Here is a 15,428-nt window from a genome sequence, read left to right as displayed (position 1 = left end):
CTCAGACCCCGACGTGGCAGGTTAGACTCCTGGTCTGACACCTGGCAGGACAGCTTCTACTTACACTTGTAGAACCTGGCGGCGACGTAGCCTGCAGGAGTGCCCAGCAGCACCCATAAGACCACAGCACACGTCATCAGAGCTCCGCGGTTGGCAGGTGACAAAAATCCCAGGCAAGCAAAAACTAAAAAAATAAGTAATTTAAAGTTATGAATTTTATTATTGTTTCCTTTGAAGTGATAGAAGACCCCGCTCATTTTTTAAACAATAAACTAAATACAACTTCATGAAAATATGCCCCCTTACCACGCAGCCACAATGAATCTTAGTAATATCTAAGGCACTGCATCAACAGGATCACAGGTGAGGCAAGCTCCAATCTGGATATTTCCTGTCAGGGTCCACCTTTCTTGTTATCAGTGGAGGCTGACTACAAGCTCAAGAGTGCTTTCAGCTCTTCTGAGATTCAAGTACAGCTTTTAAATTAACATCAATAAAAATACTCCAACTGTAAAATATTCTCACTTTCTGTTCCTTTTAAAAACAATACTGAGTCCTCTGGGGTGAAAAAAAAAAACAACCTGTAACATCCAAACATAAGATGAGGCAGAATCTAGTCAAAGGACAAAAGAGAGGAAAAAAGATTTCACAGCACCACTAGCTTTGTGAACACTAGCTACTGAAGGGCTTGGTCAGTAACTTGGGAAATTGTTTCCTCTCTTATTTAGCTAGTTAGCTTGTTTGTTCTTCACTATATAACCCTCCCAACTAATTAAGGAAAAAAACACCATCTTATATTTATAGCACACGTTCCCAGCAGCACCGACTGGAGAGGAGAAACTCACCATCACAGGAAACCAAACAGGGTAACTAGAGGACCTACTGGAATTTTAGCTAAGACGTACCCTCCCCCAGTTCTCTCAGGCCTGAGATATGGATTGTTCTGAAGCAAAAAGTCCATGTTCAAACACTAAAGAGAAACAATCGCTATCATTTTCTAACCGAGGCTCTCTGAAACTGTCCTTCATGACAAGGTCATTTTCTAGCTGACCCCAACAAAGATCAGAGAGGGGCAGAAGGCCACTCTCGATCTAATTTGAAAGCAGAATTTCACCCTCAAGCACCCACTCCACTGGAAATCCACCTTGGCTCCCTGGGGCTCTGCAATCAATCGTCTGGCTGCGTCCAAACCTCTTTCATGACTCGTTTTACCATCCTCCCCTCTCAGTGTAATATACTTACAACTGCTAGCTAGCCTCACCCATCACACCGACATCACCTTATCTAAGTTGTTAGTAGATAAATATGTTCTAGTTAGTCTTCAACGGAGCTGGGAGGTGCAAATCAGTCATCACCTTATCTAAGTTGTTAGTAGATAAATATGTTCTAGTTAGTCTTCAACGGAGCTGGGAGGTGCAAATCAGTCAACTCCAAACTTTGCAGGTGCCAGACATCTGGAATCAGTCATTCTCTTTCCAAACACTTACGTGTTTAATTGCATCATAAAAACTTGGGACAATTTTACTTGCAGAAAATGATGATAGTATTACGCATTTAATATGCAAACAAACATAAGCACAAGTGTTTGCTAAGAAAATTACTGAAAAGTCAGTGGTTTCTGAATTTTTCTAGTAACATTCATGTGTTACTTGTTCACCAGTAGCAGGCAACGAGAACATGAGAAAATAAATGCAAAATTCAGAAAACTTTTTTCATAAATATATTTTTCTCTGATAACTTGGAAAACTGAAAGACCAGGGCAATAAAACATCTCCAGACAGGAGTCTCAGGGCCACTCCTGCAGCTGATGACTACCTCTAAGTCAGTTCTGTTTTTTAAAAAAGAAAAATTAAAAATTTGTCCTAATTGACAAAACCTTAAATAATAAAATTTCTGAAGGCTTTCAAGAGTAACAAGGAAGAGATTTTTTTGTGTGTGTGTAGGAAGATCTTTCCTCAATGTTGCTGGGGAAAGAAAGAGGTCTTGCTTCCTAAATCTTGCCAAGGTGGTGAGGTCTCCAAAAGCTTCCTGTCTCGCCCCCTCTGGGTTCTGTCCCGTCTCCTCTCTGTTCTGTCCCTCTCAGTGGAAGCCAAGGATGTCCTGGGATTTTCATCATATGCTCCAGTGAGGCAGGACAGCCAAACTGCGTGGCCCTGTTTCCAGGCTGCCCAGATGAGGATCCGGTCATCTGCAGCGCCCATGCTCCCATGACAAGTGCTTGGTCTCTATGAAGCTGTGAGGGCGATCTGAAGAGTCAGCTTTTGGCATGGCTAACCCCGCCCCCAGTCACTTATGGTCAAAGAACACAGATTCTGAGAACCAAAGGACTCTCAGAAACAACAATCTAGCCTAGCTACAACCTAGGAAAACTGGATTTCAAATAATTATTTTTAAAAAGCATTTTCTACTTTTTAGTTTTCACTTAACACTTACATAAAGTCACGAAAGTCATAATCAAAATCTGTGTCCCCGATCCCAGAAAGACGGATAGCAGCATCCCTTTCCTTGGAGGACGGAATATATCACCATGAACCAGCTTCCAGCCAAATTCTTCCTGGGCATCCTCCTGAAAAGGGAAGGAAATCATTTCATTCACGGGATCATCAAGAAAACTAGGCAGTTTGTTCATTGTTGAATATGCAGATACAGAAATGTAAAGAAAAACTTAAAGATATTAATATTTATTTCAGTTTTGAAGTATGAAAGCTTGACTCATGGAGCTTTATTTAACTTTCTTGAATTGTTTCTAAAGAAATGTTGTATGTGTTAAGATCTACAAATAATTACTGAGATACTTTAAAAAGAAATACAAAGATAACAGGATACCATGTCCTAGTCAGTCAAGCTTTATGATCCAACTTGATGACAATTTTAAATCACACTCTATATCCTTTTTACCCCACACTAACTAATCTCCAAAACAAGCAAATGGCCTCAGTTCTCAAAGCTGCTCTGCGTGCACAGTAGGCTGTGAAAATTTCAATAAGCTTGTGTCACCAGCCCACACTGCTCCCCTGATCTCCAGACACACATATATACCTGCCTAATTAATGGCTCCACCGGGCTGTTCAGTGGACACCTGAACAGAATCATCCACAAGGGAACTGATTTTCTCCCCACCTCTACCTGCAGTTCCCTCAGCAGATAAAACTCTAGCCTACCTACCAGCTGCTCAGTCCCCAAAACCTTGGAGTCATCTTTTTTCTTCCCCACACTTCATACAATCCTTTAACAATTCCTACAGTTTAGCTTTAAAATCTACCCATAGGACAGATTAGTCCCTGGTTCAAGTTATCCCCTCTCACCTGGCTATTACAGTGTGCACTAAAGTGGTCTCAGTTTCTACACTTCAGTTGAATCTCAATACAGAATCAAAAAGATCCTTTTAAATAATTGGGTGGTTCGGGGTCATTCACTGGCTCCTCTCCTCTTCTACCCTCTCAACTGGCCAATCAGCATTCCATCCCACCTCCTGGACACCTTCTGTTTATCTGCCCACTGCCCTACTTCTTCCCTGCTACCATCCCCTGACTCTGGAAATTCCATACAGTCTTCTGACCGGTCGCGGTGATTCCAATCTTGCCCGGCTCCAGACAATTGTCCACACAATGTTAAAAGTGATTTTCCTAAAACATGAATCTGGCCACGTCAACACTGTTTTGTATACTTCAACAGCTTCTCGGTGATCTTTAGACTGCACAGCTTAGAAAGTCCTTCAAAACGTGGCCCCTGCTATTTCTTCAGCCTCCTCTCTTAACATTTTGTCCAGGGTACTTCTGTAGCCCTCCCCCAAATTCCCACTCAGATTTCTATCTTTGCAGCAGTAGACAAGATTTAAAAATAACTTCCCATGTGGTCTAGTATTTTACAGTTCCACATTTTCATTTAATCATTTGGATTAAATGAAGTTGGAATTTACTTTTTTTCCAGATGGCCACCTACCTCATCCACAATTATTCCTCAAAGCTACTTTTTCTTTGTTGATACACTTTTGTTAACCTCCATATTTAGACTCATTATTATTATAGATAGAAAATATCATTTGGAATTTCTTTGTTCACTAATCCTTCTAAACTTCTCTTAGGATTATTATTTATTTTTTACTAAAGTATTTCTATAGAAATTCCTTTAGAGAAGGTCTGTTTGTGGTCAACTGTCTTTGTTAGTCTGAAACAGGTATTTCACCTTCATTTTTGAAAGATCTCTGAGTACACAATTCTATGTAAATAGTTAATTTCTCTCACCATCGATTTAAAGATATTATTTTTTGAGTTTCCATCGCCAATTTCATTGTTTTTCCTTTGCAGAAAGCTCAGTCTTTTTCCCCTCTAGCTGATTCTAAGAAAAGATCTTCTGTTTTCTCTGGTGTTCTATGGTTAACTGATTGAGGTATGGATTTCATTTTATTTATTCCACTTTGGATACACCGCATACTCTTTATCTATAGATTCTCATCTGTCATCTGTGCCGGAAAATCCTAGCGGTTACTTTTTCATGTATCTTTGCTCTGTAATTAATAATCCTAATATCTGAAATATTTGGGACCCGGTACAAATTTGTTGTTTAGTGTAAATTTTTGTGAATTTCTAGATCATATGTTATGGACCTCAGATGTGGAGAATCCAGCAAACCCAAATTTGGAAGACTTTCCTTCAATTTCTACTCAATTCTGCTGAGAACAGAAGGCATTGACTAACCTAGAATCATTCTGCCCGCTTCAACAATCCAGGCTTAATAAACAGGAAGAGACTGAGGTTCACCACTGACTCAATTTAATTGCCCAATTGGTTAAAAACTTGATATAAGCATATTCCTAAAGGAAAATGTTAACCTCTCATGCTGGCACTGCTTCCTGCTCTGGCCTCACTCAATCTGGGGGAGTCCTTGGATTCCTTTTTTTTTTTTTTTTTACAACCAGTCATAAGTCCAGCAATGCATCAAGTCTGGTACATCAAGGGCTAATTCATTCATTCCAACAAATATTTGCTGATCACCAGCTACATGCTTGGTACTGTTTAAAATACCAGAGATCCTACAGCGAGTATAACAGACAACTTCCTGTGAGCAAATCTTCTCAAATAACCAAAATACACAGTACATGAGATGGTGATAGGAATTATGGGTGTAGGGTGTGGGTGGAGGGGACGTAATCTTAATGAGACGGTGAGGAAGGGCTCCTTGGGAAGAGCACATCTCAGTAAAGACCAGGAGAATGTGAGGGACTCTCTGAGGGAGGACACTAGAGGAAGGCAGAAAAGTAACTGTAAGGAGGAGCCTGGAACAGGAACACGACCGACGTGTCTGAGGAACAGCAAGGCGGCCAGCAAGGCTGAAGCAGAGTGCCAGGGGCCACAACAGAGCCTCGCGGGCCACTGTGAGGGCCTCTCTGAGTGCAGTGGATGGAAGTCACTGGAGGGCTGTGATCCAGAGTGAAATGACCTGACACTCTGGAACAGACTCGCTCTGAAAGCTACCCTGAGAGACTGGCAGGAGGCAGAGAATGGGAGCAAGACTGGAAATGGGGTTTTCTGTCCTGTACCCCAAAGCACCTCTAAACAATTAAGAAAAAAATTCCATTAACTCAGCAATTATTTGGAATTACCAATTATGAACAGAGTATTGTGAACTTATTTTAATAAAATACTTAATAAGGCATATAATCAATAATATGGGAAAGAAACTGTAGCATGTTAAGTGCTAAAAAGCTTCTAAATGTTAACATGTTCTTTTTTCTAATTAGAACAGGACAGAAAGATGGGTGAGGAGGCTAAGAAGCTAGGGAAGAGAAAACAATGAAAACCTGAGTTTTATGTATTCATTACAAATCATTGCTGGGAAATGAAAAAGTATAAAATGCAAAATGTTACACAACTTAAAATGAAGCTGAGACATTAAATTACTTTGAATAAACCAAAAGGTTGAAATGATATAAATTCAGTTAAAATTAATTTAAAAAATCAAACATATACACATATAAAAATTGCTTGGGAGTTACTCTACTTAACTTTGCTGCTTCCCAAACTGAACATCTGCTGGAAACAGAGCTGACAGCACGTAAGTGAAAGAAGGGCAGAGCTGGACTCCTGCACCCGCACTGCTCCTCAGCCTCTACTGGTGCAGACGAGACTGTCAACAGTTCAGCTCTGAGACCTGTAGTCACTAAGTCTCTACCAACAAAACCAATTCTTAAGGACCATTTTCTTATCCAAAAATGTCAATTCAGGATCACTTCTGAGAAGAAATGTTTTAAAAGTAGATTCTGACTAAAGATATTATTTAAAAATTTTCCAAAGAAAAAAATAAAGACTATGCACGGCAGACCAAGGAATAGTTCAGATGTTTCACTCACTGTAGAATCCATCTGATTATATCTGGCAATATCTTTATGCAGTGTCCGTAGCATAATCATAGCCACCATTCCAGACAAGAAGAGGACAATGACCAGGGAATTCATGATGCTGCAGAAATAAGCATGTCAGGATTAACCCAGAGCTTAATCACTGGATCAGCAGAACTCTTTTTAAAAACAATTTTTTGAGTAACATTAAAACAGCATTAATCAATTAAAAAACTGACCTAAAATCAAACAAATTCAATGAACTGTGCTCTGGCTTCATGGCCTATTGAGAACGAGTTTTTTGTCCATGGTCAACATTAATAACTACTGTGCCCAAATTAACACACCATAAGCTGCAAGGATCAATAATGGACTGGTCTCTACCCTCAAGAAGTCTACTGAAAAACAAGTTATTCAGTAAATTAATGAGCATCAAAAAGATTAGTCAGTGAAGTAGGAAAAGGAGAGTAATGGCACCTTGAACAGTTCCCTAGATAAAAGTTTTGGGTCATGTTCTGAAGAAAGAAATTCAGTAACAATAACTCTAACCCTAATTATTATTTATAAAAAACAGTCCTAATAGCTGTAGCAGCTTGTATACTGAGCCCTCTTCCATGCCAGGTAAAGTGCTCAAATGCTCTGTTTTATTACCTCCCGTCAACCCTCAGAACAGCACAGTGAGACAGGTTAATTCTAGATGAAGAAATGGACTCTGAGCACTTGGGTGATCTGGCCTGACTCACAACCAGTGACCAAAATCCAGGACTGAATCTAAGTCTACCTAATTCAAAAGTCCAGCCTTCTGAGTAACTGGTGAGAGTTAGAGTGAATGAGATGCTCAAAGCGACAGAGAACAGAATAAGGACAGAGCATGAAGGAGATTATGCTGTAGTCTTACCTAAACCACTGAATGTGGGTATGAGGCATGGACTCTAGAATGTAGTCCCATCGAGATGCCCATCTGATATTCTTCTCTTCCTAGACAGATTATAAAAAACAAACACCTCTTTGAATAAGAATTTGCCAACAAAGTATACCAGAAATACAAAGATTTCCATTCAGAGCTTAACCTTCCAATCAACAAATACAGTTTCTCATTACCATAACTCAAGTCAGTCATAAGATTCACTGAGCAAGATTTACTCGAGACTCGGGAAAATCAAGATGAAATTAAGCAGTAAATAAAAAATAACAAAAGAGATATTACTTTGCCAACAAAGGTCCTTCTGTCAAGGCTATGGGTTTTCCTGTGGTCACGTATGGATGTGGGAGTTGGACTGCGAAGAAAGCTGAGCGCCGAAGAATTGATGCTTTTGAACTGTGATGTTGGAGAGGACTCTTGAGAGTCCCTTGGACTGCAAGGAGATCCAACCAGTCCATTCTAAAGGAGATCAGTCCTGGGTGTTCTTTGGAGGGAATGATGCTAAAGCTGAAACTCCAGTACTTTGGCCACCTCATGTGAAGAGCTCTCATGTGAAGAGCTGACTCATTGGAAAAGACTCTAATGCTGGGAGGGATTGGGGGCAAGAGGAGAAGGGGACGACAGAGGATGGGATGGCTGGATGGCATCACTGACTCGATGCACATGAGTTTGGGTGAACTCCAGGAGTTGGTGGACAGGGAAGCCTGGCGTGCTGCGATTCATGGGGTCGCAAAGAGTCGGACACGACTGAGCAACTGAACTGAACAGTATCTAGTTACTTGTATTTTTTAAAGTCTTGTTTTAAATCTTAATTGGCAAAGGCTTATTTTAAATGTTATGATTTAGGAGCTCTATTTAATTATTTCAGAAAATTGAGTGGAATAGCTTACTCTTGATTCTCTTTGATGCTATCTATCTACATCTGGGACATTTAACCAGATCAAAGTCATAACCTAGGCACCCTTAGCCTCTAGCAGGTGTCACCCACAAGGAGCTCTTAATATCCAGAAGGAAAGGCATATTATTTACTGCACCAGGCTTGCAAAATTACACATTATATGGGGACAGTAAACGTCACAACTATATTGGATTGCCAAAAGAGTTTATTAAAAATAGAGGTGGAATACTGCCCAAGATTCTCATGCAATAAACTTTACTTTCCTCCTAATAAAACCCTCCAGTGAATGTATAATAAATCATCTATTATCAGGAAATTCTTCATTTACAATCACACTCAAATCCTGGTTTCAAAAATGGTGTCATTTCCCCAAATGTTTGTTGCAGTGCTCACTTTGGCAGCACACACACCAATGCTTGTTGGGTATCTTGGATATCTTCATACCATCCTTTATGCCTCTTTTCTACCTTTTGCCTTGTTTGTATCTCTTATGGCTTAACATTTTTAATGAGGTTCAGTTCTCCAATTCCCTATACTTTTTATTTAAATGAAGACTTAGTTTTGAGCATGATTATGTTGCCTGGTGCACTGACAAACTATTCCAAAAATCAGCTCATTAAAAGCTTATCTACTTGACAAGCCTGATCATTAATATTTTTAATTAGTTTAAGTAATATGAATGTAAAATCAATTTCTGAGTTACACTAAAGATAAAATCACACTCACCTCAAAGTTAATAGAGTAAGTATAGGCAACTTTGATCTCCCCAGAAGCCTTGTTACTTATATCCATGGGGGGTCCAGAGCAGTCTGGTTTATCTATATGGGTGTGCTTGAAGCTGTGAGAAGAAACATTTTGGCAAGATGCTGATGAAGTAGTTTTTTAAAATGGAGTAAAGCTTAGAGATCCTGTACATATTTCACAACGCTGCTGACAGTCAAAAGTGATTCAAATCACACTGAACTGTACAAATCTTTACTTCATATAAAGGGCTTAGTTATACATAACCGTTACTCAAACTATTACTCAAATAAGAACCAAACTTTTGAAAACAATACTTGAAGAGCACTTAAAGAATCTTCAAAGAAATCAAAACAAACACTGAGGAAGTGTAAATTAACTGCCATCTTATGGTATGCATTTCTTTACCATTAGTAGCATGGGAAAATGGCTATATCAGTTGGTGTTGGGGGCAGGGGGTGTCATGGGGGGAAAAAAAAAGAATACTCAATTAAAAAAGCACCTCCCAAATAAATGATAGGTACGTTCACACTAAAAAAGCTGGTAATTTGAAGAGATGCCCTTGCAATGACTTGTCACATACTGGCATCTAACACTTCATGAAGACTTGCATATGACACACTAAGCAGCTCATTTGGGCCTCTGCTTTTCCACTGTAAAAGGGAACACGGTCCTGAGCACTCATGTTCTCCATGCCAGGCTGACACAGAAAAGGTGTCAAAAAGTGACTGGAAAACAAAACAAGAAGGCATCTTGGTTTGCCTACCACCTACTATGTCAGGAAAACAAATATTTATATGGTTTCTCTGGACAACCCATTACTCAACAAATCATGCTAAAGGGAGTTTTAGTAAAAACAATTAAAATACCAAATTATATGTCAGAACATTGATTAAAGAAAGCTAACTAGGCCCAAAATATTTATTCTTTGGGTCTAAATTTCGCTTACAGTTAATTATTTTTTTAATCTATTTCACAGTTACCTTTTTGGTTCAAGTTTAGCAGCCACTAATCTTGCTCCCATGGATCCAGTCTCAACTACATGGTAATATATTTTGATGTCAACATGGTTGAAGATGTAAAACGTATCTCTTTCATGGAATTCTGACTGTGGAACACAACTTAAAGTTAGTGTTAGAACACTGGCTATCAAAGAATCAAAACATAAAACTTTAAAATGAGCCACACCATGCAGGAAAATTAGAACCTAGACAGAGTTTTCATCTTTTCCATAAAAATGAGTAAGTTTTAAGCTTAAACTCCCCTCCCTTTTTTTAAAAAAATTGAAGTATAGTTTAACTAAAGTACAATGTTGTGCTAACTTCTGGTATACAGCAGTGATTCAGTTACATATGTATCTCCTTTCCCATTATAGTTTACTACAAAATACTGAATACAGCTCCCTGTGCTGTATAGGAAGACCTTGTTGCTTACCTAGTAGTTTGTATCAAATAATCCAAAATTTCTAATTTATCCTCCTCTTCCCTTCCCCTTTGGTAACCATAAGTTTCTTTTGTTTTCTGTCTGTGAATTTGCTTTGTAAATAAGTTCGTTTGTATCATTTTTTAAGATTCCACATATAAGTGATATTATATATTTGTCTTTCCCGTCTTACACTACTTACTATGATAATCTCTAGGTCCATCCACGATGCTGTAAATGGCACTATTTCATTCCTTTTCATGGCTGAGTATTATAATATCCCACTATATGTGTGTGTATGTCTGAATATCATTAAGAGGTTGATATTCAGGTTATATTCATTAAGAGATTAAACCAGGTTGACCTCATTATACAAACTTTGATATATATTCCCCAATAATTTTGACTACTTTCTCAATTAATGCCTTTACTTATTTTGTTTTTTTTTTAATCATAAAAGAATGGCCTCAAAGATTGATACCTTTTTAAAAAGGTGTATGTAATACCCAAACTTTTGCAATACAATATTCTATGGACTCAACTTTGCAATACAAATTTCATGGACTTACAATGAGGTATTTCTGGTAGTCCACTAAGAACATTTTTTTAATAGAGTCAGAACATACAAAGTCTAAGCCTGTAGCATAGTATTTAGCATATAAGAGACAATGCCAGTAAATGTTGAACCACATCTGAATTATTTAGTCCCAGAGTTATAAACTGCAACTCAAGTATGGGAGTTCCTTGGCAGCCCAGTGGTTAGGACCTGGTGCTTTCACTGTGGTGACCCAGGTTCAATCCTTGGATGGGAAGCCACAAGCCTTGTGTCGCAGCCACCCCCCACCCCCCAAAAAGACTGAGCAGTTGTCCTTCAGAACATGAGAATAGTACTCATTTGATGACTATAACAATTTGTGTTCAGATAAGGACTGAAGCCTTCTACCAAAAAGCTTATTTTAAAAGTAGCAGAGTTAGTTTATCAGAAACTTACGTTAATAACACAGGCATCTTTTGCATGCCCTTTATCTGTAATGTAACAGCCAATAGGAAATCCAGGATTACAGAATCTCTGACTATCTTCAACTTCATAACACCACGTTACAGGCATATTATCCACAATCCTGTGCACGGAAATGAAAGTCAAGTTACAAACCACCAAACATGACTAGGAATTACTCACCAAATCTGTCATCACTCTGTAAAATTTAGATGTGTAGAAATGCCTTAAGGTGTCAAAACAACACACAAAAAATTACATAGAATGTGGTATTTCATAAGTGATAGTATTATGCCAATATATGACACACTATAGTGAGAAAAAAATCTTTATAGCTTTCTTGAAAGGGAGTTTTATAAGTTAATTTACTGCAATCACTAACTTAACAATGTCATTATCTAGGTACCTAAGTATAATTTATCTTCAGTAGAACACTCAAAAGCTCTAAATAGGTATGAAACAGTATGTTTAGTTTCTTGGGAACAGCTTATGGAACAGTATAGAAAGAAATCTTTTATTAGTCAGATAGTTCAATAAAAAAGGAGAAGAATATAATTGCAAGATGTGGGGAAATATTTAACTTAAGGGCCAGGTGAAAAAGTGAAAATTACAGTATCTATTAAAACTGTGTAAATCCAACTTATGTCTAAATGAAAGGCTGCTATAAAGCTAAAGAAATAAATCTTTCAAGTTCTATAGTGAAAAGAAACTTTTTTAAGAATAAAATTCTGTAGTACTGTATAACCACATTAAAGTCTGAGCATGGGGCTCCCAATGCCCAGAACACACCACAGGATACAAATAAAAATAATTACTAAAAATATACTAGCTCTATTACAGTCATAAGACAACACTCCAGGGCATGTTTTATTTGTTAATTAATGTATGCCTTAGGAAGTAAAATTATGATTCTATATTCACTCAAGGTATACATTCATGACTTAATAAAACACATCTCGTCACATTTAAATGCTATTTAATAGTACCCAATGTACTAAATTTAAGAATCACCTACACTATTAAGTTGCTTATTATTATAACCAGCAGGCTAGCAGTTCCCATGAAAAGACTATAAACTATTAGAAGCATGAAAACTATGTTATATGATATAAATAATTCAGATTTTCAGGAGGCCTCAAGAATCAGTTAATTGCTTCAATTTTTTAGACAATGAAGTTCAATCAATGAATGTATACTGCTGCTTCTGCTGCTAAGTCGCTTCAGTCGTGTCCGACTCTGTGCGACCCCATGGACGGCAGCTCACCAGGTTCCCCAGGCCCTGGGATTCTCCAGGCAAGAACACTGGAGTGGGTTGCCATTTCCTTCTCCAATGCATGAAAGTGAACAATGAAAGTGAAGTCGCTCAGTCGTGTCTGACTCTTCGCAACCCCATGGACTGCAGCCTACCAGGCTCCTCCGTCCATGGGATTTTCCAGGCAAGAGTACTGGAGTGGGGTGCCATCACCTTCTCTGGAATATATACTAGCAATATATTAATTGTAATATCTTTATGCTATCATATCAGAGAAAGTACTGTATAACATTATAGTGCTAGTTAGAAAATGAGAAACTAAGGTGAATATCCTAAATTTACCATTTATATAATGCCTTGATATACTGGTTGGAAACAAACAAAAAAAACAAACCCCAAAATCCTTGGATATAAATGTATAAGTTCAAATAATATAATTTTCAATTACTGCCTTGCTAAGTTAGAAAGTTGTAGCTACTGAAATTTGTAACACCAAAAATATTAAAAATACTATTTTCAACTAGTGAAAAAGAATATGTAAGACAACTCAGAAAATTAAAGCTTGAATAACTGGCCCCAATTTTTCATCATTAAGGGATGCCTTCTATGATTCTCTACCTTTACAGGCTCCATCTGAAACACTTCTATCAAACTTCATTTATTAGTAACTGCTATTCCCAATAAATTAATGTCTAGAGTTTCCTTTTTTAAAAACTTCTAGAGCTTCTGATCAAAATGAAATAACCCATGTTGCCACAATACACCCAAAAAATTGCAGCAAAAAGCAAAGAAACCTGGCATTTATGTTACTTTTGGGGCTTCCCTGGTGACTTAGATGGTAAAGAATCTGCCTGCAATGCAGGAGACCCAGGTTCAATCCCTGGGTCAGGAAGATCCCCTGGAGAAAGCAATGGCTACCCACTCTAATATTCCTCTTTGCCAGCCAACTGAGATCCAGGATTGGTACTCACTAAAGTATCTTCAAAGACCCCTTTCTGTCCAATAAGCCAGAGTCTAGCGATTCTATGATATTAATAAAAAATGTAAGTACTTTGATAACTAGTTAAATAAATTATGCTTTTATAAATAAAATATCACAAAGACCCAAGTATTTGGCAAAACTTAGGGAAAAAGTATAATCACAGGCCATGAAAAGAACAAGGATTTAAGTGTCTATTGCTGGCATCAAAATATTTACTGTTCAGTCTCAAGAATCAAGAAGTAGCTTAGGTTACTGACAGAGCAAGCCAAGAAATCCTCAGATTATGTTCTAAAATCCCAAATAAGAATTAAAAGTATCCATCAATTTAGATATGAATATTAACTACTGTTAATTAACTGTTCTCTATAACAAGAATAATGAGTTGGTGCACTAACAAATAATCAGGCATTTTAATCATTCAAAAGGTAGTATGGCTAAAATATTATAGAGGAAGAACTACAGATCAGTCATATGATGGAATGCTATACAATTACAAAAAGAATGAGGTAGACATAGATCTACAGATGTGCTTTACATGGAAAAATGCCTGTATTTTCTTAAAATGACCAATTTGCAAAATTGTGTGCAATACTGTGTACAATATTTCAGCTGTTATTTTAAAAGGCACACATTTTTTTTTATATACCTACATATGCACAGAAATCTGGAGACATACATGAGGAATAAACAGTGCTGCTCCTAGGGAGCAGGATAAACGAAGCTGAGAGTAGTAGAGAACACTTTATCATCCATCTTTCATATTTCTAAAGGCTCATGATATTTTATCTCTGTCAACTCTGTTACCTGTGCTTAAAATCAAATTACACAGTAAAAAAACTCTGGAAGTCAAGGACAGAAATATACTCAACTAATGGTTCACATGAATTCATCAATATGAATCAATATTTTCCAAATGTGTAATGAACTGATTTAAGGACTAAACCCCATTGCCTAGATTTAGCAGACTGTATATCTGTGATATGGCTTAGATTTTTTTGTTAATGGATTCAAACTTGAAATCATAAACTTCTCTGACTCAACAACAAAAATCACTGTTCACCAGTACTTTTCCAGTTTTTTTTTAAGAAGAATAGCTTAAGTTTGCAACTATTTTACATTATTTATTCTTGTTATTAAGCATACTGGGATCAAAACAATACCTACGTTAATTGCATCATAAATAAGTTGAAAGTATTTCTAAGTACTTTATTATAGGGAAGCGACAAAGGAAGAACTGCTTCTGTTATCTTTAGGAGCAAGACTCTAACAGTATTTTAAGAACTGAAGATAAAGGAGACAGCTAAAAAATCATCCATATGCCATTAAGAGTCATTCTTTCATTCATTCAACAAATGATCAACTGTCAGAGAATATGGAGATGATAGGGGCAAATCTGAGCCTTAAATATGATTCTGTAGGCTGGAAAGAACAATTTGAAGCAAAAACACCAAGGGAAACTTTTCAATTACTTATGAGTCAGAAATGTATCCTAAGTTACATTAACTCAGCAATTAAGCAGTAATCTAACAGTAGCCTGGAGAAGGCAATGGCACCCCACTCAAGTACTCTTGCCTGGAAAGTCCCATGGATGGAGGAGTCTGGTGGGCTGCAGTTCATGGGGTCAAGAAGAGTCGGACACGACTGAGCGACTTCACTTTCATTTTTCACTTTCATGCATTGGAGAAGGAAATGGCAACCCACTCCAGTGTTCTTGCCTGGAGCATACCAGGGACTGGGGAGCCTGGTGGGCTGCCGTCTATGGGGTCGCACAGAGTCGGACACGACTGAAGAAACTTAGCAGCAGCAGCAGCAACAGTAGCTTAGAGGAAAAATGCTCTTGGCTTACCAGAAACCAAAGAAATGAGGAAGAGATGGAG

General features: G+C 37.8%; 1 protein-coding gene across 1 annotated transcript in view; it reads right to left on the bottom strand.

Moving 5' to 3' along the window:
* Positions 1-15,428, bottom strand: part of TM9SF2 (transmembrane 9 superfamily member 2) — a 51,603-nt gene that overhangs the window by 12,746 nt on the left and 23,429 nt on the right. The window contains exons 5-11 of the mRNA XM_027557890.1: positions 11,312-11,441; positions 9,882-10,006; positions 8,884-8,995; positions 7,236-7,315; positions 6,350-6,458; positions 2,434-2,566; positions 65-184 (exon numbers count right to left, since the gene is read on the bottom strand). Coding sequence (XP_027413691.1) covers positions 65-184; positions 2,434-2,566; positions 6,350-6,458; positions 7,236-7,315; positions 8,884-8,995; positions 9,882-10,006; positions 11,312-11,441 — 809 coding nt within the window. The remainder of the gene's footprint in view (positions 1-64; positions 185-2,433; positions 2,567-6,349; positions 6,459-7,235; positions 7,316-8,883; positions 8,996-9,881; positions 10,007-11,311; positions 11,442-15,428) is intronic.

This window comes from Bos indicus x Bos taurus, chromosome 12 (genome assembly GCF_003369695.1).
Source record: "Bos indicus x Bos taurus breed Angus x Brahman F1 hybrid chromosome 12, Bos_hybrid_MaternalHap_v2.0, whole genome shotgun sequence".
NCBI classification, from domain to species: domain Eukaryota; kingdom Metazoa; phylum Chordata; class Mammalia; order Artiodactyla; family Bovidae; genus Bos; species Bos indicus x Bos taurus.
This window is presented reverse-complemented; position numbering and strand designations above follow the sequence as displayed.